Source organism: Paralichthys olivaceus, chromosome 14 (assembly GCF_024713975.1).
Source record: "Paralichthys olivaceus isolate ysfri-2021 chromosome 14, ASM2471397v2, whole genome shotgun sequence".
Taxonomy (NCBI): Eukaryota; Metazoa; Chordata; class Actinopteri; order Pleuronectiformes; family Paralichthyidae; genus Paralichthys; species Paralichthys olivaceus.
In genome coordinates this window covers 18,892,369-18,914,263 of record NC_091106.1, presented here as the reverse complement: position 1 = coordinate 18,914,263, position 21,895 = coordinate 18,892,369, and the positions used below count along the sequence as shown (strand labels likewise).

Below are 21,895 nucleotides of genomic sequence, written 5' to 3'. Positions count from 1 at the left end.
TTCACATCACACGTTGACTTCACTTTGGAAAAACTTTGTCGATGAATAGTGAGTGAATAATTGGCAGGTGAGGCAGCCAAGTTTAAAGCCTCTGCATCATATACAATATTTCTGACTCACACGTGTGTGTGTGTGTGTGTGTGTGTGCGCACTTGTGGGCATTTCACGTCTACAACATGGGAAAAAAAATCAACGATCTGACCAATTTCCTTCTGACCAGTGCTGAGCAGAGAAACATGTGTTTTCCACTCTTAAGAGGAGGGGGGGTTGAAACAATGGCATCATTTTTGCTAAATGTGGCTCTGAGCAAGACTTTCTTCTTGGGAAAATAGTGACTGACCTCAAGGGGCAAAACGAGGGCAGAGAGAGAGAGAGAGGAAAGAGAGAGGGGACGTAGGTAGAAAGACAAGAGAGGGCGGGAGAGATAATGGAGAAAAAGAACGCAGGAGACGTAAGGAGGAGGGAAAAAGAGAAGGAGGGGGAGATGGACGAAGAGAAGGAGGGAGGGAGAAGGAATATATTGCCACATATGTGAATACTTACCAACTCATATCCTCCAAGTTTCTGAGCAGCTTGAAACATGGTCCAAAGGTTGACTGTGGGAGACAGAAGACAAACAAGGCAGTCAGGAACTCTGGGAAAGGACCAGAAACACATGACGTCAACATATACAGTCATTACAGCAGAGAGAGGCAGATAAATACAGTGCTGCAGGAAGTATTCAGATCCTTTCCTTAAGTAAAAGCAGTAAAACCAGAATGTAAATACACTTCATTACAAAGCGAAGCGGTTCATTTAAGTATCAGCAGCAAAACATACTTAAATATCAAACCCAGGAGTGCTCGTTATGCCGAGTGGCTCCTTTCCGAGTTATACTCTGAGTACATAACTGGATTAGTAGCAACATAAAATCATGGAGTTGGAAATGATGGAGTTAATTTTACAATCTCTAAACTGTTTTTACTTTTACGGCTGAGTATTAGGGCCACTTAAAAAACAACAACATAGATGTCGAGATTAAAGCCATCATTTTACAAGAAAAAGTTTCAATATCACATTATCCTAAGGAGCCTCAGGACTTTTAAAATATTGTGCAATAAACTGTGTGTATTCCAAAGAAAGAACACACAGACTCTTTTGTGGAGGAGGAAATGTGGTCGAGTGTATTGTTGGTTACATCTGCGTTTTATTCAAAGGGATTTCGTAGTTTCTCAAGATTTTTTTTTAAAGTTCTGCTTCCTGCTAATTTTACAAAAAAAAAAGTATTCTCGTAATATTATGACTAAGACAGACAGACAGAGACAGATAGATAGATAGACAGATAGATAGATAGATAGATAGATAGACAGACAGACAGACAGACAGACAGAGACAGATAGATAGATAGATAGACAGACAGACAGACAGACAGACGGATAGACAGACAGATAGATAGATAGATAGATAGATAGATAGATAGATAGATAGACAGATAGATAGATAGATAGACAGATAGATAGATAGACAGACAGATGGATGCACTCCAGCAGAAATAATGTAAATGAATATAGAGCACTTGTACAATCACTGCTGTTTGATAAAATGCTGTATCTGCCTCATCCTGACAAAGGAATTTGTTAACCCTCAGCTCCAGCCTGCAGGTATGAATGAACACCATTACAGGCATCAAACGCCTGGCAATATGTTCAAACTTGTGTTTGAACTAATGCAAATTCATTTGCATTGATTTGGCCACGTAAACACCCCATGACAGGCCGTATCAAACGACACGTCTTGTGTAACATCCTAAAAATAGCCATGAAAGCTTCCAGAAAGGCTTGAAATGGCTGTCTGTCTTTGAAAGAGAAATATTTCCCACAAACAAAGAGGCACAAGTTCATTGGAGGACTTTTTGTGCCAATGACATTTGTATTTGCTTTCTGTAACATCATTGTTTAACATTTTTATGTGAAGGCCTATAAATAAGAAAAGGAGGCCTCGCCTGGGGAGAAATCCATCAAAATTCAATCTGTGCGTACACAAAGCCTTGCATTTGTCAAAATGACATTTTCCTATCTCCGCATTTGACAGCATTGATTTTTTCCTTCCCTCCTCACTGCGACCGTTGTCAATGCACGGGTGGAATAACAAAGGGAGCTGGGTAGGTTTTTCTGTTTGAACTGAGCACTCTGGCGTATTGTGCTTGCTCACTGTGAAAACAGAAAACCGGTCTATTTAACTAGCTTGTTATGCATCGACTGTAATTACAACAATGGTACACGGGACTGGGAGGGGACAGAACAGATAAAGGAAATGAGAGAACATGCCTTTTCTTAGATGTCTTGTCATTAGCAATTTCTTTTCTTAATTCCCCTCTATTTGGCAGGGGCAATTATCACTGAGATAAGGATGACAAAACAGGGACACAATGCAGCCTCGATGACACAACGATGGCATGGCAATTAGACAACAAGGCTGAAAGACGGAGACAAATTGGAACTGATGTTCACAATCACATGCTGAGGCACACATGCGTCTGGAATAGCTGCATTCTCTCTCTCACACACACACACACACACACACACACACACACACACACACACACACACACACACACACACACACACACACACACACTTACTAGTTAATCTTCCAGATCAAGGACATTCAAAATATATAATGTAGCAGCTACTATTCAGGTTTTATTCCTCCTCACTGTGCTGCATCCTTCATTTTCTTCAACGCCTCTGCTGCACCCATACAACTTCAATGGCTGCAGCTGTGGAGTCAATATTAACCAAGCGATAAAAAATAGAAGGACGGCAACTCACATGAATAAACTGCAGCCACAGTTTCCCTCTCCAAATGTACTGCTCCTCAGCCAACTACTGCTGTCGACTGTGTGATTCAGGTGCATTCAGCCTCTGAGAATCGGTTCACTGAAGTAATTTAGAGCCACTTTTTTCAAATAGTTATTCGAGGAGTGTTGAACTGAGGCATCTTGAGGCATTTTGCGCATTAGATATACATAAAAGAAGAAAAATGTATTAAAGCTGTAACAATTAATTAACCAAAGGACAATGATAGATATAATTTCAGTAAATTCTTAAGCAGAAATAGTGGAAAATGATCTCATAAGTCTTTAGTTGAAGCCCTATACTGATAATACAGTCATTGTTCAACCCACATTTCATATTGGAAATATAATCCTTATCTGACTCAAATTTCAAGTTGTGCAGCTCAAGACGTCTTTGTTTTCTATGAGAGTAAATGTAAAATATATTTGAGTTCTGAATATGTCAGCTTGTGCTTCGGGAAAATGTGACGGATATTTTTTCTGATATTTTAGAGACAAACGAGACGAACTGGGAAAATAATCAGAACATTTATGGAAAGTCCCCCCCCCCCCCCAGCCGCAGCTTCTCAACAAGTGACATTGAAGGATATGTTGGCAGTCATGTGAATGCATGTGATTATTATCACAGACATAGAGTTAAGAGGCTGACTGGTCTCAGATCAGAAACCCTGCTCTAAGATGTTTAATACATACAACCCCCGAAGTGAAATATAAATTCAACATGAGGGTGAGGCAGGCAAACAAGAGGACCCCGGCGTTAGACCAGCGAAATTAAAATTACTGGGTTTAAAATATGTTATGAGCCATTTGAGGTAAAGGCAAATCAACTGCTGGTTAGTTCATAAATCTCTGCGGGGCTGTCAAGAGGTACATTTACAGTCTTTAAAACAAACATGTCTGACTCCGCAGCTAAGATGAGATGGAAAGTACATAAATAATATGTGGATAATGGATGAATTTCTTTTTTTTTTCATTCGTTTTCTGAATCAAATGTATATTTTAGTTGGATCAGCCAACAAAGCACGGGAGACTGTGAAATCATTCAAACATCTGCTTTGTTAAACTTCATAAAATGATTTACTACTCAAATGCAACTTAAACAACATCGTTTCAATTTCCATCACAGGAAAGTGGATTCTTTGATCGTTTAATGCATCTGTAGCCAGTTTAAAGGAATAATATAAAAACGGCACCTGATTGCATCTGAGGGTTTGTTGTATTAATTATGATGTGTTCCCCCCCTCCCCTTCACATGTGCTGATGCGTGCACGCTGCCAAGGACGAAGTTTAAACAGCATGATTCCACCGTTTAATGAGGGCTCGCTTATGATGTGTCTGGTTTTGAGATTCAAAGCATGTACTGTATGTAAAGCAGTTGGCGCGTGGACCTCGAGTTTATCCTGAGCTCAAACTGAGAAACGCTGAGCAGAAGCGAAGCATGTTGGGGATGCAACTCTCCTCCTGACGCTCGCTGCAGCTTCCTCGCTCGCTCTCTCTCTCTCTATCCCCCTCAACCACAATGACCTATTTAAGCAACAACGTGTCGGGAGTCTAGATGACAAGATTGTCAAAATACTGTGGTGAGGTTAGCAGAGTCGAGGTGACCACAGCTTACCTTGGTGTAATAGTTTAGAATAATGACTTTCACTGTGCTATAAACTGTCACAGTTAAACTCAACAGACATCTCTCTCTCTCGTTAATTTGCCGGAGCTGCGGTTTCCACGTTCTGACGGGAACGGCTAAATCTTTCTTGGCTCGTTTGACATTAATGCAAATGTGATTTCCTTCCTCGAAATAAAGACTGAGAAAGAAGTCAATTTGGAGAAAACACAGTTTGAGGAGAGAGAGAGCTCACGTTCTGATGTGTGTCGCCTCGAGATCAAAAGCATTAAACAAAATGCACCTTTTTTTCAATTCCCGGAGACCAGAGTGTTGCCAGTTATGATGTTTACGAGCATGTTCCTGCTCTCGGTCCCGTGTCGAGTGAGTGCGAGCTAGGCATCCGACCTATATTAGAAATCTTTCATCTTGGGCAGACGTGTTCCCCATACATGTGATGTTCTTCTAACACTGTTAGAGGACGTTCTTGGCCTTGAAAAAAAAAAACCCTTTGACAAGTGTGAGAAGATATTCTCCCCTTTTATAAAAGCAAACCAAAACGTGCTCTGACAGGAAGCCTCCAGAGTCTTTCACTACTCGCAAGATCAGATTTTTCTCAGCATAGACAATCATTCCTCTAGTTTATTGCTACTGCAGATTTGTTTTTTACAGTTAAACAGCAGAGTAATTTAGAGATTTTGGGCATTAGGCCTGCAGTAGTTGGCTGCTGTCCCCCTAAACCCTCTCGTATTCTGGATGGCCAAGAAAGAATCTGTCCTTGACTTGACTGAAATGCAGCTACTGCTTCCACAATGGTGGGGGGGGGTTGATTAGATGTGCTGATTAAAATCCACACAGGGTTTCCCCCCCGCCCATTTCTCTTCTCTTGTGTATGACTTACAGAGTTTCACTGATCAAAACTGTGATTTGAAACACGCTTCTGTTTCTTATCTCTATGCACAAGAAATTAAAGGGTTCAAGTAATCCGGGTTTTTTTCTGTTTGCATGGAAATTCTGAATAACAATTGGTACATTTATGTCTTTTGCTGATAACTGATAACTATACTAATCTTCCAAACTTTATAACTCTATTAGTTTCTTTATCACCCAACTTCCTGTCCACACTAAAGTGGATATTTTACAAAACAAACTCTTCAGTGCGTTTGAGCCTCTCATCCATGTTTTAAAACGGATATTTTTACAAATAACTTCCAAAGTACAGATTTTCAAAACCCCCAGTTTCTGTGTAACTGTGTCTACGTGTGAAACAATGACATCACAGCTTACTTTGAATTTATGCATGCCCATTGTTGCTAGAATCAGAAATTATATCAACAATGGTGCCTATACACACCCAATATACAGAATATACACCTGCTGACAATAAGCTAACTAAGCAGGCTCACAATATAATAATAATATCAAGGATCGTTATCCTCATACCATTTATCGACCCGGCATGTTTGTTTGAGCGCCTCTAGTCGTTTTTTGTCTTCTCATGTCGATTTTTCTTTTTAAACAATGGGGAAAATAGTTCAAAAATATATCTGCAGTACTGTCGACAAGAGCTAAATCTCCAAAATAAACCAAGAAACCAAGTAAAATAAATCCGCACAAACTTTACTATGAGACCTGTGAGCGTGAGCTGGAGTGCGCCCTTGTTTAAACATTGCCAGTGAGGGAATAAGAACTCTACTCACTCTGTTTGAAGCCGAGGAAGGGAATCCTCTCTATGGGCGTGTCTCTGTCTTTCATGTACTTGTACAGTGATACTAGGAAAGTCTGCTCCTCCGCTCGACTCTCCTCTGATGTTTCCTCCTCTTTCTTCTCCTCCCTCTCGCTTCTCTCCTCCTTTTCTTTTTCCCTCTCCTTCCCTCTCTCCTTCTCCTCTGCGCAGGATTTCTTGCTGAGGCTGTTGGCCTTGTGTTTGGCTGCTGGCGTTATTTTTCCGTTGGGTACCGTTTTACAGTTGGGTTTGACCTGCAAACAGAGAGAGTGAGGGGTTAGGCGGATCAGGTTGTAGATTGAAGAATCGAACCCTGAACAGAGAGTGTTATTCAGATGATGTCAGGCGCTCCGGATGAGACGTGTCTGGGTTCAAGCACAAACAAATATTCCTACAGGCCACAGATGCAGCCTCTCATTGATTATCAATGGAGCGGCTCCTCTTGTCATCAGAGATTAGGAACAGATTAGTTTGACTGCAGCTTCAAGAGAGAATTGCTAATATTGATTTAACTGCTCCAAGGTCACTGGAACAACAAGTATGGAAGGGCTTTCAGGGTAGGTTATTTCTTTCACTTTGAATATTACAACCAATGTCGTAGAGGAGCTGGATAAAAAGCAGCAGAATCAATAATACAAAGTCTGTGTATAATATATGACAAAAGTCTGCCTGTGCAACGTTAATTAAATTTTCGTTTTTTACATGATATTTGAGTCTTCTGTGCTCATGATCCTGCTTCTTGTTTTTAAAATATCCAGCGGAAAAACATTTCTTTCCCCCCGTGGGAGTATGCTGTACATAATGCACATTCAAATGTCTATTATTGTGGTTGGAGGAAGAAAAAAGACTTTGAGACACCGAGGGCGATGTTGAATAACAATGATATCCTCACAGAACAAATTAGTCAGATATAAGCAAATCATGTTGGTTCAGAGCCGAAATGATAAGTCATCCAATCTATTGACAGAAAAATAGTGAGAAAACAATTTGGTAAACTTTTAATCATTCACACTATTTTCAGATTTTAAAAGATACCACTTACAGCTTTTAATATTTTAGTCTTATGTGATGACAAATGGAATAATATTTAATATGTTGAACCAATGATTGCCCAGAAAAAGACAATTTGATAAAATTGATTTGGGTTTTATGAAACTATTTTTCACCATATTTTAACAGTATATAGACCGAACGATGAATTAATCAAGAAAATAATCATCAGATTAATTAATAATGAAATTCACTTATTCATCCTGTAGTGTAGAGTATAAATATGTGGCCTTCACAGTCACATGTCCTACATGTACTGTACAGACTGTAACACTGAATCATCAGTACCTCTGAATCAGCACCTTGTTGTGTTACTGATGAACTTTAAAGCAGTTTGCTGTAAACATGGGTTTAGATGTCATTGCTGTGAAACTACTGTACGACAGGAGACTGCTCAGTTTACTGAACAATACTTATTATATCATGTACTTTATTTCTCTGAATAATATGTTTATATGAGTTATATCGTTTGTGCTGGACTTCTGTTGGACAATGATTTTCATAACTCACTTATATAAACTTATATTGTTTCTACAGATAATATACAGGTTATATTGTGTGCAAATGTTCTGTATTTGCATTTTATTTTCTATTTTATTGCCTATATTCTATTTCCATATCTTCTCATATCAACATCATAGATCATCTTATAAAGTCTATATTATATATTTATACACACACAAACCTATGTATGTATTCTTTTTAGAATAGTATGTAAATCCATTTTCTTACATCTCTTATTTATTACTTTTTATTTTATTGAATTCAAAGAAAACTTTCTCTCTATTATGAGCTCTCAGTTTGTCTCTGTGCTGCTGTAACATGTGAGTTCCCCCTCAGGGATCTTTCATGTCACTTTACATTTCCTTATTGTTATTTTCTGTGGCCTGATCTTACCTTGGTTGTAGTTTTGCTCTCTGGGCTGCTGGGGTCTTGTGCTGCCACTGCCGCTGATCCCTGGGTTGACCCTGATGACCCTTGACCCTGAACCTGACCCTGGGAGTCCCTCCTCTGAGAAATGGACAGTTTCTTCTTCCGAGGTCGCCCTTTAAGGTTGGGAGCTGAGTGGAAAGGAAACGTTGAAAGATGAGAATGATCTATTTAGGTGGAGGTGGAGGAGCGTGTCTGATGCAGCACTGTGTGCTGAGTATTTTCACCTCTTTGCTGCCAGCATTTGGTTAAGTTTAATATTTTCCTCTTCATCTATTTTATTTGAAAGGATGAATAAAAAAGACATGTGAAAACTTTTACGACCAAGAATGCATTTCCCCTCTGGGAACACTGACTCGACTCTGACAGGAACATTTACAATCAGAGAAAGGAATTTCACAGGCCTGCTCGCCTGTAGCTAATTATTTTTAAACTGGATTAGTTCGATGGTGTAGCAGGCCACCAAATTGCTCCAATGTGCGAGTAAACACGATCCTCAAGTTCCCTCTCACCCTCGAAGAGAAACAACATTTAAATTCAGACAGATGTATTTTTAAGATTTCACATGAGGGCGTCGGAACAGTCAAGCAGTTAGTATAATACTGTAAATGACAGATGCTGGTTAACCCACAAACCCACTAAAGGGAATACATTTTAGGCAAACAGTCCCTGCTAAGAGAAATATTTGATACAGATGCGGCAAAACTCTGAGCCTTTATGTGTTCTTCACCACAACAACATGTATAATACAGCAGTGTCTTGTCTTGTTTTTCCACAGTCGTCCTCAGTCATTCGTAAATAAAGAATGACATTATGCTATAGCACCTCAGATGTACTGATCATCATGCATCTATTTCTGCTCCCTCTGTGGTTAGAGCCCGCTCATGTCTTAAAGCTGAACGCTGTTAATTAAAAACACATGAATCTGCCTGATAGGAGCTCTTTGTTTGAAAGGCTGGCAGATATAATTGCTCAGTTCACATTACACACACAATAAAGAATTTAAGCCCTCCAAGTCCTTTGTACACCCACGTTTATGTCAACCCGCGACAGTAATGTAACTACTTGGCAAAGTGCCTCGCCTCCACGCAGCAACACAAACACAGATAAGCTCAAAGGAGAGAGAGAGAGAGAAAGAAAAACTTCAAATAATCCGAGTTCAGTCACGTATTTCACAGCGTCAACGTTCTTTCCTTCCATCTGCAATGACAATTAAATCACATCCAAGGTTGTTCTCTGCCAAAAAGACTCTGTGATTATTTTTGTCGGATCGAATTCCCATAAAAAAAAAATGTTACAATAACAACGGAGCTGAATAAAACTAAAAGGCAAGTCATTAAAAAGGGTGAAATGATCACAACTCAGCAACCTATCACTCCACGCTGTTGTTTTCACAACCGCTACGCTGCAGAGGAACAGGGCAGGGAAAATTCCAAGGGCATTTGTTGTGCATTTGTCAACCCCTTAGCACACACACATAAAAAAAACAAGTTTTCAACGCTGTAATCTTAACTTAGAAAGCTCTGGGTGTGTTTCCTCCCTCAGTGTTTTCTCACTCTGTCGCTTTTATTCTGCCAATTACTCATTAATGCTGAGAAATTACATAAACCACATGATTTATTTATGCTTGAGTTTAATTTTAAGACTGGGGCAGATACACAAGCACTAAATATTCATTGAATAGATAAAACCACATATCATAACATTTATAGCCTCAGCTCATTTTCCTTTTGTACAAACTCACATATAAATTAACTTAAAATACAACCTATAAATCCACTTGAACTAGAACAAATCTTGAGAAAAACCTAAATGCCAGACATACAGTGTACAGAGCATTAGAAACACATGTAGTCATATAAAACACAAACAGTATGTGACACATGATAAATGCTTATAGGTTTGACTTGTCGATTTAGATTTGAACATGTGACGCCGGGTTAAACAAACCGAGTGAGGTCACACTCTCAGTGCAGCTCTGTTTTAAGTCCCGTCGCTAACCCTGTGACACCCTACACTCAGTTGCATAACCTGCCTGTCTGCTTACATTTTTCATTGGGTCAAATGCTGCTGCATAGGAAAATGCTGTTTGCTGCAATTACAGCCAAAACCCTGCTGCATAGCACATGATGAGAGGACAGCCAGCGAGTTTAAAAGAATTGACTTATTGATGAAGGACAACCTGAGAGCTGTTAAACAACCCAGGTGGATGTTTCTGAAAACTGGGGTCAAATGATGCATTTGTGTATTTTTGTAAACATGCACAAACAGGCACACAAGGTCAGGCGCAGACAACCGCTCTCTGTGCTGCAGAAGTTGTGCAGACCTTCTGCTCTGCTCTCTGTTTGGCAGAGTTGCATAAGGGAGGAGTGTTCAGCTTTAGAATAACACAAAGGAAATCAAACACAGACTGACTCTGTGAAGATTGATTTTCTAGAATGGAAAAATAGACATTTATAGTCCATAAAAAAAAAACTAAGCTAACATCACAAGATGGTGATTTTATAGCACCCTGGGATATGTGATATTTTTATCTCCCTGTGGGCATTAAGTGTTTTTGTCAGTGTACTAGAAAAGAAACAGATCATTTAAGTATACATGATACTTCCCTCAAAGAGCCAAAAATGGGCATTATAGTCATATACCAAAAATGGCTGCTGAACAAGCTCCTCACTTCCTTGACTGATTTACTTCCCATTGAGTTACTTCTTCCTCTGTGGTTTTCTGCTTATATGGGTCTGTGACATGACTTTGAAATCTGCCTTAAAGTGACCAGAGGACTCTTGTGACTGGTCCCACACAAACCCCAGAAAGCACACAAGCACAGACACACACACACACACAAATACCCATGAGTCACAGCTCACAACACATTCATATATATATACACGTTTTTTACATATTCACATAAATACAAACACATGTATGCATATACACATATACACACATATGTACAAATGTATTTACATACATACATACATAAACATATATGCATATACACACACGCACACAGGTAAGCTGGATTCCATGGGGTTTGAATCCATCATGTCAGCCAGAGCTATAGAAGTCAGGATGACATCAGCAGTGGGACATTCTGACAACTTGATCTGGATGCAGCCAAACGCTCTCAGCTCTCAACAGTTTTACAACACAGTTATGTGTAATATCCCCCCCCCCTTCAGATTCAATTAAATACAGCCCTAATACCTCTGTTTCATTACCATTCAGTTGATGTCAATGATAATGAAAAAGTCATTAGAGACAGAGCGGGAAGGGTTCTGACAGATCTGCAGAGCCACAGGGAACCGCAACAAAATGGACTGATTGATTGAGAGGCTGCTGGGAACGGAGAGACGGATCAGGCCGACTGGAGAAATCCACTGACGGACGCCTCAGTTGATATCGCTCACGAAACTGACCGAGTAAAAAAAACTCAGTATCTTAAATTAATGTGTTCACTTCATGACTGTGTCCTTAAAAGAAGGCTGGTTACGAAAAGCAGAAAAACTACTGGTCACTGTGGTTATGCACATTTTTTCTGTCAATGTAAAAAAATTGTTTTGAAATATCTCGACGACTATTGGCTATCCATAGTCTTGTTAGTAAAGGACTGAATCATTTTAGTCAAATTATGGCTGTAATGAATGTTGACAATGGATTTTATGAGCTTTTACAAATGTCCAGCTGAAACAAATCACTTTTAGAGTTTTATTTAGAATTAGAATTATTCGCAGAATTAATTTTAAATTACTTTAGAATAATATTACAAAGGAGTGCTACTAATGAAAACTTCAGCTAAGCTCAATGAGCAATATAAAAATCAAATGCTCATTTCTCTAAAAGTGTAAAGAACGCTGTGGCTCTGTTGTGAAACAGTCACATCTAAGACAGACAGTGACGGACTGAGGAAGAACTGACTCCACTCTTTTCCTTTGAAACAACACTCCCACTCATGTCTCTTAATTCTACAGTTTAACTTCTACTTCCTCTCAGCGTAACAAGGTCCAAGTTCAAACACGAAGGTTAGGGAGGGGGTGGATGGGTGAGGCATGACTAGAACAAGCAGTGGTGGGTGAAAAACATGTTTTGACATATTTTGTTGTCTCACTTTGTTGCAAATTCACTGAAGGCCCTGACACCCACTCAGCAATTTTCAGCATTGCTCACAGTCAAAGGTAACATTTGTGTTGCAATGCAAGCTACGGTACAGAATTTCCCCCAGGGCAAAACACAATACTGAGCAACAATAATTATAATAATTCACCTTTTATGTAAACAAATGATTTCTAAAGTGAAATATTTAAGTTAGAGTGGCGTGCCCAGAAGGGAAGCATACCGACATGAAACTTAAACCAAAATAAACCTATGAAACGACCACAAAAAGAGGTTTAGAGCAAACATGCATCAACTATTTAAGTGGCACGGAGACATTGACATATTTCAGCTCTGTTTTAATCGATGAGACTCCAAGCGAGATCCCCTCGGTCAATTTCAAATCGCTCCTCTGTGAGTTACATGAGGGAGCCGAGGAATTAAAGGATCTATTTAGCCAAACACAGTGTAAAGTCATCTGTAAAACATCCAGACCACGGTGACCGCAGCTCCAGGACAAATACTGTTTGTATCTGCTCAGGTGAGAAGAAATCCTCCCCTGGGTTAAACTCTGTCTATGAAACTGTACCTGTGAATACGCCCACACACACACAAACACAAAGGAGGTCACTTGAGTCTAACTTACAGGGTTACAGTGGTGCGTTGGAAATTTACAGCTGCTCATAAAACATAAAACACCACGACAGGCAGTTTTTGAAGACACACAAAGCAGATGCATTTTCACGTATTTTAAAAACGGTCTCGTGATGAAGCAATCATTCTGATGAAAAGAGGAACTCCGTCGACGGAAAGCAGAAGCTGAGTTTTGAGACTCAAATTTAAATTAAACTGAATGAAACAGAATAGAATTAAATAAATTATGATTCATGAGAAGCAAAATGTGATTTACACGCAAGGAAAATAGCACTTGTCAAAAGAGAAGTAAATAAAAACCTTATAAGTAATGAATAAAACATAAATCCTGATAGAAAACGCCCTGTGGTGAAACTCTTGAGACACAAGCTTTAGCCTGAGGAGTGGCGGAGCGTTAAACGTGTGATCAGTGAGGTGATATTACACTTTGGTGGAGCATTTTAACTTTCGACTGGAGGCGCAGGGACGTGTCAGGGGAGGCGAGGTGACAGGACCGGGGAGAATATAAAAATACAAGCGCTGAGTGATTCGTCTGCAGCATTGACGGGCGACACTGCGTCTGCACCGCTCATCACGGATCTCAGAGGTTGAAGTCATTTCGAGTATTTCTGCTCATTGAGCGAATATTTCTGGCCACGTTTTAAGGAGGACACTGGAAAAGAAGTTTCTGTGTCCACGTCTGAGTTAATGTTTCCACATCCAGACTAATATGTTTTTTGCCAGAGTCGGTTTTAATCCCCTGTCCATGCTAACGCACCTGAAAACGCATGTCACATGACCACTCATGATTTAGGACGTTGTCTGATTTTGTTTGTTTTGTTCACATTCATACTCTGATCAAAAGGTTTTCTGACACAAACCATCAGCTCCGCATCAGAACAACTGCACAAAAACATGTTGATGGTGGTGGAGAAGAGAGGGCGGCCTCAGTGCCTCGCTCTCTCGTACTTTCTCTGTTTTATATGTTTGGCCAATAAGTCCAAAAATGATATAAAATACTTGTATTGGTCGTTTTTATTCATATTTCTATGCGACCACTCTGAGAGCAATTTCAAACAGGAAGCTGACTCTGAAAACAAGATGCCTAATGAAATATTTAATACCTGAGAACATGCATGCATAGCATATATCCTCCCATGCTTACACACAAATTAAATATGAGGGACATTTGCCTTCAAACTAGTTATAAATGAGGATACATTGCACTTTATGTTACACGGGATCATATTCAGACCTCTTCTCTCTTATCTGTGTCCTCTCAGTGTCCAGCTGGAGCAGAAACTTAATTCATAAACATTCATCTAACATTTTATCCGCAACAATATTAAAGCACCTTTCTGGTATTTGTCTCTGTGAGGCCAAGGCTCTCGATAGCTGTTCTGACTGTGAGATCTGTTTCCAGTGAACACAACTCGAGAGCGTTTATCAGGCAGAGCAGCGGAGCCTCCTAAGGCTTTTCAAATAACCTTCAGTTTTACATAAACATTAGTTTTCACCAACTAAGTAGATTCTGAGGCAGTTAGCAAGAAGAGTTAAATCAGGGAGCTTATGTCTGTGTTTACTTTGGACGGGTCTCGGAGACAAACTCCGGGTCTCGTGATCTTCAGTGATATGCCAGAGTCACGATATAGCAACGGTGGCGGCTAATGTGATAGGGAATAAAGAGAATAAGTTGAATAAGTTTATATATCATCCCTGATGGGTTTTAACTCCACAAAGGAGCTTGTGTTTTCACCCCTTGTCTATTTGTCTCTTTTGGTCGGTTTGTTTGTTTGTGAACAGGATTACGCAGAAACAACTAAACAGATTAGCACGAAACTTGGTGGAAGGATGTAGTAGGGGTCCGAGAAGAACATTTTACATTTTGGTGTGGATCCGAATCAGGACACGGATCCAGGATTCATTTTTCCCAGGGAATAATCAATAATAATAAATATCAGGCGTATTTAGGGACTGACATCTATGAGTGTGTGAAATTGGGTGCAGCTTGATTCAATTCAAGGGTTGGGCCTTGGCAGAGGTATGCACTGTATTGAGTTTCTAGTTTATATTTGTGGTTTAATTGATGTATTATTTTACATTTAGGTCACACTTAGTGTCTGTCTTGTTAGCATCTAGCTTATTTTAAATCTGTGGAAACTGACAGCTGTTTTTTTCCTCTGGTCAAACTATCACTGACTTCACTGTGCCGCCCAACATCTGAAACAGGAACTAGCCTGGTGATGTTCGATATGTAAAACAGTGAGTATATGAGGCGCTCCCTCCGCTCCATCATTTTGTTGCTGACGGTAGCCACCGCCGAATTCCACGTCCTGATACCAGGCATTTTTGATGTGCTCATAATTCTCACTGTGTCACATCTGACAGCAGAGTTATTCCTCTGTTCCTGCGCTCCGGGCACATTTCTGCACGGAGTCATCTGAGACACACTGACCGTACAGAAAAAAGAAAAAAATTAACGAACAATGATACTTGAAGCATCTCTCATCACTGCAATCATCAGAAATTACACAACACACCCACGGCGTGAGACAGAGTGTGTAGGCGGACAGAGTGCATTGTTTTTATAAATCATCAAAACCTTCGTAGGTTGATAGATGAAACAGTGTTAATTAATTTCTCATAATTATACAGCGAGAGATCATCATTGATAAACCGCAAAACATTTCACAGCTGAAAGTGAAGATACACAGATTTTTATTAGATCAGTCTCAGGGGGATTTGACATCAATAAAACTGAAATATATTCACGGCTGGTGTCATGTTCATGCCTGTATTCACCCGTGAATGCAACAGGACTATAAGAAGATATTTTTATTCCTCCGTGGCTCAGAGCTATTCTGAATTTAATGAGACACACATTTAGCTCGACAGAAGATACCAGTTACTGTTAATACAAAAAAAACAACCACATTCTGCCAGGACAACAACCAACAACCGCCAAAGGAGAGAACGAGGTAGGAGAGCAGTGACAGAACGCTCAGCGTCCGTGAACAGGGGTGTTTATCTGGAGACAGCACATGTATCAGGAAGTCTTGTCCTGACGACTGCCACCCTGAACATCACTGTAATACAAGGCTATTAGAGCATGAGCCTGAATAAAAGGCAGGGATTAGTCCGGCTTGTTACTAAAAGAGCTCTAACAACACAGTCCCCCTGAGGTGCAGCCGACTCATCCATCGGTCCTCAACAGCTCCGTGTAAACACGTCTCTCTAACCACACAACACCTTGATCTCTGTCTGATTGAAGGGTCACATCAGATTAACAAATATATATATTTTTCTTTTCATTTCTTGAACCTTGTTTCTCTAAATATGTTCAGGACTTAAGACATTTTCCCTAAATACAAGGGAGGTGAATTGAATGTTGCTTGTGTTGCACACAACATTGGAAAAGTACATTTAATGTTGCAATATGTAATTTTTATTTTCCCTATAGTTGAAACTTGAGGGTCTAAATGTTCCACTTTGTTCACATAAATACACGTGCCTGTGGTTTGGTTTTCACTGGACTTACTTTCTAATAGACATCATGCTCATCGCCGTTTGTGGACAATACAGAGTCACAAGGACACAGGTTTTCAAAACTCTCGCACCACAAACTAACAATGATCTCCTTTATTATAGGGTTGAGACAGAATCTCCTTAACAAACTAAACCAACTCTATCAAACGGTTTATAGTATAAAAGAAAAACATATTTTTGTAATATAGGCTGGACATATCCTCTGTCTAAACTTATTCTCTATCTGTTAAACACTTCAGTATGAATGTACAAATATAGTAACACTGCAAAAAGACAGGAATCCACGTGAGGTTTTCTGGTCTGGGGAGATTCTCCCCACATCACCTCCCCTTGTAGCGACAGCTCTAACACCCCATTTCCCAAACCCATCATCTCTTACACAAATACTGCTGCATTATATCGACTGCAGTCTGTTTTTATTTTCCTCAAAGACGATTCCCCTCAGCCGGCTGACTGACAGCTGTGTGTGCATGCATCATTATCTCCTTCACAGAGCCTGTCTGTTGCCGTAGCCTGTGGCAGACCTCAATCACACACTATTAGAAATGACTTCAGTTTCCATGGAGTGCTGCACATTCTGCAATACTGCAGGTGTGCCACGCATTATATTAACCAATAAGGATGTAGTCGAACCTGTCGCCCCTGCCAATTTATGAACTACAGACGTGTAAGATCAAGCAGTCGGAGCTAACAAGTTTATTTGATTTAGTTTAACTTTAGAGGGCAAGACGTAATGAGCGAGAGAGTGTTGCTGATAATGTTCCTGTTCCTGGAAGCACTTATTGAGACTAATATGAATGAAAACAAAGAAATCTTATCCTCCACATTCTGAGAAACAAATTAGCACATTTTTATAATAAAGAAAACAGGAGTCGTGAGAAGTTGGAGCTGAAACCTTGAGAGGAAGATAATGCACCTTAACCCTTAATTTGAGTTTAGTAGAGGTTTCAAGTGCTGGTGAGGTCTGAAATCTCACATAATAAGATCCAAGATGGTGCGCAGTAGATAAATACTGTTTATAGATCGATGTCCTCTATAGCCTCTATGAACACGACAAGATTGCTTCCAATTGCATCCAAATATGAGCTCTCTGCATGCAAACACAGTGCATAATAAAACGCTCTGTGCACGGATATGGAATAAAGAGCGATTTTATGAGACAGCCCGCCACCGTGGCCATTATCTGCTGTTTATATTCTAATAGGTGACTATGCTGTCAGAAAAAAATGCTGCTTCTTTGTGATAATCCTGACAATTTGTAAAAAAAAAAAAAGAAACTGAATCCAGCAGCAGTGGGAGAAAATACATCAATTCAAAGTGAAATCAATTCTCCCTCCTCCCGCCTCTTTTTGACTTTCTCCCACTCCTCGGCTTCTTCTGTCTGTTTCTCTTTCCTCTCTGTAATAACTATGTGAACAGCAGTAAATGTAATTACAAAGGGGTGGGAGGGGTGTGTGTGTGTGTGTGTGTGTGCATGGCGGGGGTATGATTGCTATCCATGCACAACAAAACGCAACATTAAAAAGCTATTATCAGAAAAGGGAACATTTTGTCAGATATATGGCGGAGGCCAGCTCGCGCCATATGTTTGTGGAGACTGGGACAACAAGTCAGGTAGTAATTATCAATCATCATCAGGAGAACCTGTCAAAACGCTAGGCTGGGCACGCTCTGACTGGCGTTGCCATGGAGACAAGCCCACATCCCAGCAAGCGTGTGTTTACCAGGACATTAAAAATACTCGCTCATATTTTTATCTCACACTTACAAAATCGTGTAAATCGTTCTTTTAGCTTCTTTAAGCCAGGAGTGCTTTCTAAAATGCATGTGTGTGTGTGTGTGTGTGTGATGGTCCTCCTGCCAAGCCATACTAGGAAAAGAGATTTTTCAGGCATAGAACTGAGAATAATTTTGGTTGAGGTTATGGTTTGGGTTTCACACTGATTTCCTTTGCCTTCAGGATCGAGCACGTCAGGGGTTACGATTTACATATGTAAATGGAATATTATCACCGCAGCAATATTAAGATAAATGTGTTTCACTGGGTGTCTGTGTGCACATACGTGATGTACTTGCCAGTAATGAGCTCATTTCTGTGACCATACTGTTGCTGTACAACAGACTCTCCATTCAGACTGTCACTGTTAATATTCATCGGCCCAGGAAACAGGACATTCTCCCAAACCATCAAGACTTTGTCAGTTTCAATTTAACACGTGCATTTTCCTTTTTTTGCAGAGCCTTCTATAGTTTCCCCTCTCAGATCCACCACATGCCTTTAAATTGAGATTTTAGTTTTAACTTTAAGGGCTATTTAAACCAGAGCAGGGTAGATTTATCTTCTCTCATAATTGCACATGAGCGACATCTCTGGAACCTTTTAACAAATGCTTCTAACGACAACAGCTCGTTCAGATGACAATCAATTACAGAGTGACCTCAATCCATTGTCCTTCCAGGAATCAGGATTATTTTCACTTAAAAACAGCCTCTGAAAATTAAACACACAAGCAAGTAAACATGAAAGCAATTTAGGGAGAAACTGATGTAAGTGTGGTATGAATTCTCCTGCTTTATTATGGCAGTCATTTGGAAAGGAGAAAAAAAAGGCTAGTGTTCTTAATTCATTATTTGTGCGCCGTTGTGCATGCTCCCCCTGGGGAGAAGCAACATTACTCTTTCATCAGATCAAATGAAGCGGAGCCGTGCCGTTCCAGGAAGAGCCAATTAAACTGTTCAAAGAAGTTTATTATTGCGACGGATTATGAAATCGTTTTCATCGGATTCATCGGCGTGTGTGTTTCGACAGTGGTGTAAATGTGTGTACTTTACTACTGCGCAAACTCATAAAGGCTGTCGACTCCAGCTCCCCATTTGCAAAGTAAATAGGAAATTATGGTACGCCGTCACACTGTGCCGTGTTTTACAAGACAGATTCCACAAACTTAATTTATAGTCAAAATAAGCCGTGATTATAGGAAGCAAATCACCCCTTTTAAATTTGTTTTCTTCCCTCATTCCTTTCCTTCCCTCTTTGTTCTGTCCACCTCATGTGATCGCCTCATGATGGAAGCGTCGCTTGTTAAGTACTTATTAACACACATCACATTCGAGACATGGCTGGGTTTAATCTTAACCCAGATCCACTGACTGACACACACACTGAGGAATGCGGCGACCTCTGACCCCAGAGGGCTTAATGACTTCACCCACTATTCAGCTCAACACACATACACAGTGTTATTGTGCAATAAAAAAAAAAAAAGAAGTGCTGTGTTGAGCCAACGAGGCAAAATATTTTTTATTTTTCTGTGTAATTAATCTGCAATAACTCGCAGCTGTCGGGAGAAAACAAATACGCCGCAGCAAAATAAAAGCTGTAAATATCTGACAAGTGAACATGTCACTTCAGTTGTTTTGCCTGTAGCCAAGTGTTTGCAAGTGGTATTTTCTTTCGTGGCCATTGTTCCGGGAGAGAGGAAATTAAAAAATAAATCCCATTTTCCCAAAAAACATTAAGAGCACGCAGAGGGACTGTCCCAATTACGTACACACCCTGTTGTTCCGAGAGTGCCAAATGTAAAACAGAGTCAAAGTTATATAATGTGGAGGATTTGCTTTAACAAAAAAAAAAACACACAAAAAAAAAAACAGTATAACCTTCAAACACTTCCACATCATTGATACTGACAGACTGCAGCAACAACTCAGCAGGACCGCAGCTTTAAAAAAATACAGTATTTCAATTTGGCTTTTGGAGAGAGAGAGAGAGAGAGAGAGAGTGAAAGAGAGAGGGAGAGAGGGGGGAGAGAGGGAGAGATGAAAGGGAGCAGTGGATAAGCTTCAAGGCTTATCCTATTCATTACTGCAGGAGAAGAAGAAAAAATCACAGCATCGTCCTATAAATAAATGAATGCCAGGATAAACACGAGGCCCATACATCAATAAAACATATGTATTCTAATAGATCACGCTCTAGTTACACTTGATGGGATTGAGTCGGCCAATGAGCCCAATCACAGGGACTTTATCATTCTGAAAAGCTACACGCCGTTAAGCCGCGCTGATTATAAATAATCATCATTCCCATAACAAAATAGGCCAATGGATACTTTTATCTTTCTGCTCTTGTATTTTTTTCTTGTTTTTATGCTAATTTACTGTATTTTTGGAGCTGATTCCCACAAAATATCAAAGAATTTCCAGAAAAACAACAGACTCTCTCTCCTGGTCTTTGCATTTATGGTAAGTTGATGCATATTCCAGAAAAAATAAGAAAGTTACACTTGTTTCCAGGAGCAGATCCAGGGGTGGTGCCAGGGGGGAACTAGCCCACACTGAAGTGGCCCTGTCATCTTCTTTTATAAATCTTTTTCTTAAATAAACAATGATAATAAACATGACAATTTGTTGAAACTTTTTTCCGATGCTGTGCGATTTAGAGGAATCTTAAACTCTGTCATATTCGGGGGAAAAAACAGAGACATCAATCAAAGTCATCACATACTGAGTAATCCTCACTTTGTTTCTGTCATACATCAGCGGCGCAACAACCATTTTTGACGTCACTTAAGCTACAAAAGCTCTTTTCAGAAACAACAGGCGGCAACGAGCCTGAACCTGCAGACATGAGGAAGATGTCTGACATTTAACGCAGCCGCTACAAGGCTGCATTCATGAGCCTGTTCCTCCGCCAGCACAGACAGACTTTGTAAACAGCATCTACAGTTACACTGATGAGTCAGACGTGTTCACTCCAGGTTGCAACACGCTGTTCTGTAATTTTTATCAGGGACATTCAGGAGTTGTAACACAACTCACATCTGGGATTCTGTGAAAATATGACTCACGTACAAACACAAAGTTTCAGTGTCTGTTTTATCTGAATCGGTTTTAAAGCTCAGTGGTTCTTCCACATTCAGTGAGAGTATTCATGGAATAAACACCTCATGAATGAGGTCAATTCAGTCTGGTCAGCGAGTTTTGAATTACTGCTCCAGATAAAAAACTCTTCCCATCTTATTATCTCTGAGCCAGATGATGACCTGTCACATTAATTCATCTGTCATGCAGCAGTTGTTAATCACTCACTTCGCAGGACAAGTTTAGGACATGCAGGAGAAATATTCTTTCCTCTATTTGCTATTTGACTAAACCTAATATACGTCATATCTGTCATTTACACTTCAACGCCTTTATCAAAGTTAATATCCTGTGTTACCTTCACAGGCAGGAGCCAAGAAACTGTCTCAGGTGGTGTGTTCAAGGACACTCCGATGTTTAATGTTTAAAAGTCTGCACACAGATAAACATTGCATTCAAGAGCTTCATTATGTTTAACAGGACAATGCAACTTTGCCTTTAAGGTAGTAGATTGTATGGATGCCTTCAGCTAGGATAACTAACAAACTTAATCAGGGCAAATATTTCACAGCTAAAGTATTTTCATAGTTATTGTAGCAACATTGATTGTAAAATATTG

The 21,895-nt window shown here is 39.9% G+C and overlaps 1 protein-coding gene across 2 annotated transcripts in view; it reads right to left on the bottom strand.

The window, feature by feature from the left end:
• The window catches only part of arid5b (AT-rich interaction domain 5B), a 75,005-nt gene that overhangs the window by 13,579 nt on the left and 39,531 nt on the right, over positions 1–21,895 (bottom strand). Inside the window, exons 1-4 of one of the 2 annotated variants that reach the window (XM_069538656.1) lie at positions 8,370–9,558; positions 8,110–8,273; positions 6,137–6,416; positions 544–596 (exon numbers count right to left, since the gene is read on the bottom strand). In XM_069538656.1, the coding sequence (XP_069394757.1) occupies positions 544–596; positions 6,137–6,416; positions 8,110–8,273; positions 8,370–8,415 (543 nt within the window). In that variant the 5' untranslated portion in view covers positions 8,416–9,558. Of the gene's footprint in view, positions 1–543; positions 597–6,136; positions 6,417–8,109; positions 8,274–8,369; positions 9,559–21,895 lie in introns of those variants that run through there. The other variant, XM_020096580.2, reaches the window with a different exon arrangement.